General features: G+C 40.4%; 1 protein-coding gene across 1 annotated transcript; it reads left to right on the plus strand.

The window, feature by feature from the left end:
- The first annotated feature begins 274 nt into the window (after positions 1-274).
- Positions 275-1,073, plus strand: LOC136224222 (RING-H2 finger protein ATL57). The gene has a single exon (XM_066012493.1). It carries the CDS (start codon positions 330-332, stop codon positions 942-944), a length of 615 nt encoding a protein of 204 aa, XP_065868565.1. The 5' UTR covers positions 275-329; the 3' UTR covers positions 945-1,073.
- Positions 1,074-1,621: the final 548 nt, after the last annotated feature.

Below are 1,621 nucleotides of genomic sequence, written 5' to 3' on the forward strand. Positions count from 1 at the left end.
TTTTTATTCCTATCACACACACCCCGTTAAGTTAAAATTTAAGAAAAGATAGTTAACAACCTCTCAGTAACTCTTCGTATCATTAAGAACTTCACCATTCTTTTATTATTAACTAAGTCCATCTCTACTTTTAGTCTCCTCATTTTAAAACTTATTAACCGTAAATGAGTTATTTCATTAACGAAAAATGCGATAATTTCAAAATTTCAGGTTAAGACAAGACTCTCGTAGTCCTAAATGAATTAATCTTATTTATATATACATACACTTATACTCATCCATTCTCACTTGTTCCAACTTCACCCCCCGCAACCTCCAACAACGACGACATGTCGTTTGGACCCATCAATGCCCAGCTTCAAAGCCTCTACTCCGCCACACCACCACCTCAACCACCGTCCCACCACCTAAACTCCGACCAACCTTTCGACTCATCCATGGCCTTAACCGTTATTATCCTTTTAGCAGCTCTTTTCTTCATGGGCTTCTTTTCCATCTACATCCGCCGCTTCTCAACCGACCCTCCTCCCCCCGATTCATTAATCACCTCCAATAACCGCCGTCCGGCGGTGAGACCCTCCGCCGGTGGTTGTTCACGTTACAAAGGGCTTGACCCGGAACTTATCCGGTCACTGCCGGTGTACAGTTATTACCGTGGGGAAGCGAAGTATCAGATATTGGAGTGTGCTATTTGCTTGGGAGAGTTTGAAGAGAAAGAGAATGTTAAAATGATTCCTTACTGTAAGCACGTGTTCCACTTGGACTGTATTGGAACTTGGCTCAGAATGCACGTGACATGTCCTGTTTGTAGAGGCACGCAGTTTTTTGTGCAGAGTGGCGGCGGTGCCGGAGATGCTCCGCCGGAGAGAGTGGAGGAGCAAGTTAGAAGATCAACGGTGGAGAATGGGGACACGTGTATAGAAGTAGGAGAAGTGTGTGTGTAAGAATATTATAGGGATGAATAATTGGCACGTGTAAATGAATATTAGGTTAGGATTTTGTTTATTTATGTAATAATAATAAGGGACAATTACAAAACTAGCACCTTTTTGGGGGTTAGTTTTCATTTCTAACACACTTTCAAAATCTCACCAAAACTAACACATTTCATTAACTAATTTCCAACCTTACCCTCATCTCTAACCTTTTAATAACGTTGTCTTCCCCCCATTTTTCTCTTTTCGTCCCGCGCGCGCTCTCTCTCTCTCTCTGTCTCTCTCTCTCTCTCTAAAGAACGGGATCAATTTACAGCTAACGATTAACAATCAATCCAACCCATAGTGTGTGCTTCAAGATTTTATACACAATCATGTAAGTTTTTCATGAATTTACAATATTTAAAGCTTCGTCCTATTCATTGTTGATGTATCGGTTTGTTTCTTTGAAACCCAATGTATATCGTTGTTGTCGTCTATTCATGCTATTACTGTTCGTGCGAAACCCTAAAATCAGTGACATCAATGTAAGAAGATGCATTTGATTTGGAACTTCAATTTGCGATTTTCGCGACAGTGTCGATTATTGTCGATACTGTCGATATGAATGTCGATAATGTCGATATGAATGTCGATACAAGATTCATATCGACATACAGGACTGTGTGATTTTCCATTCTAAATCA

The sequence above is a fragment of the Euphorbia lathyris genome, chromosome 3 (assembly GCF_963576675.1).
Source record: "Euphorbia lathyris chromosome 3, ddEupLath1.1, whole genome shotgun sequence".
Lineage (NCBI taxonomy): Eukaryota > Viridiplantae > Streptophyta > Magnoliopsida > Malpighiales > Euphorbiaceae > Euphorbia > Euphorbia lathyris.

Coding starts and splice junctions, on each gene's coding strand:
- LOC136224222 (XM_066012493.1), top strand. CDS start 330: ATGTCGTTTGGACCCATCAATGCCCAGCTTCAAAGCCTCTACTCCGCC.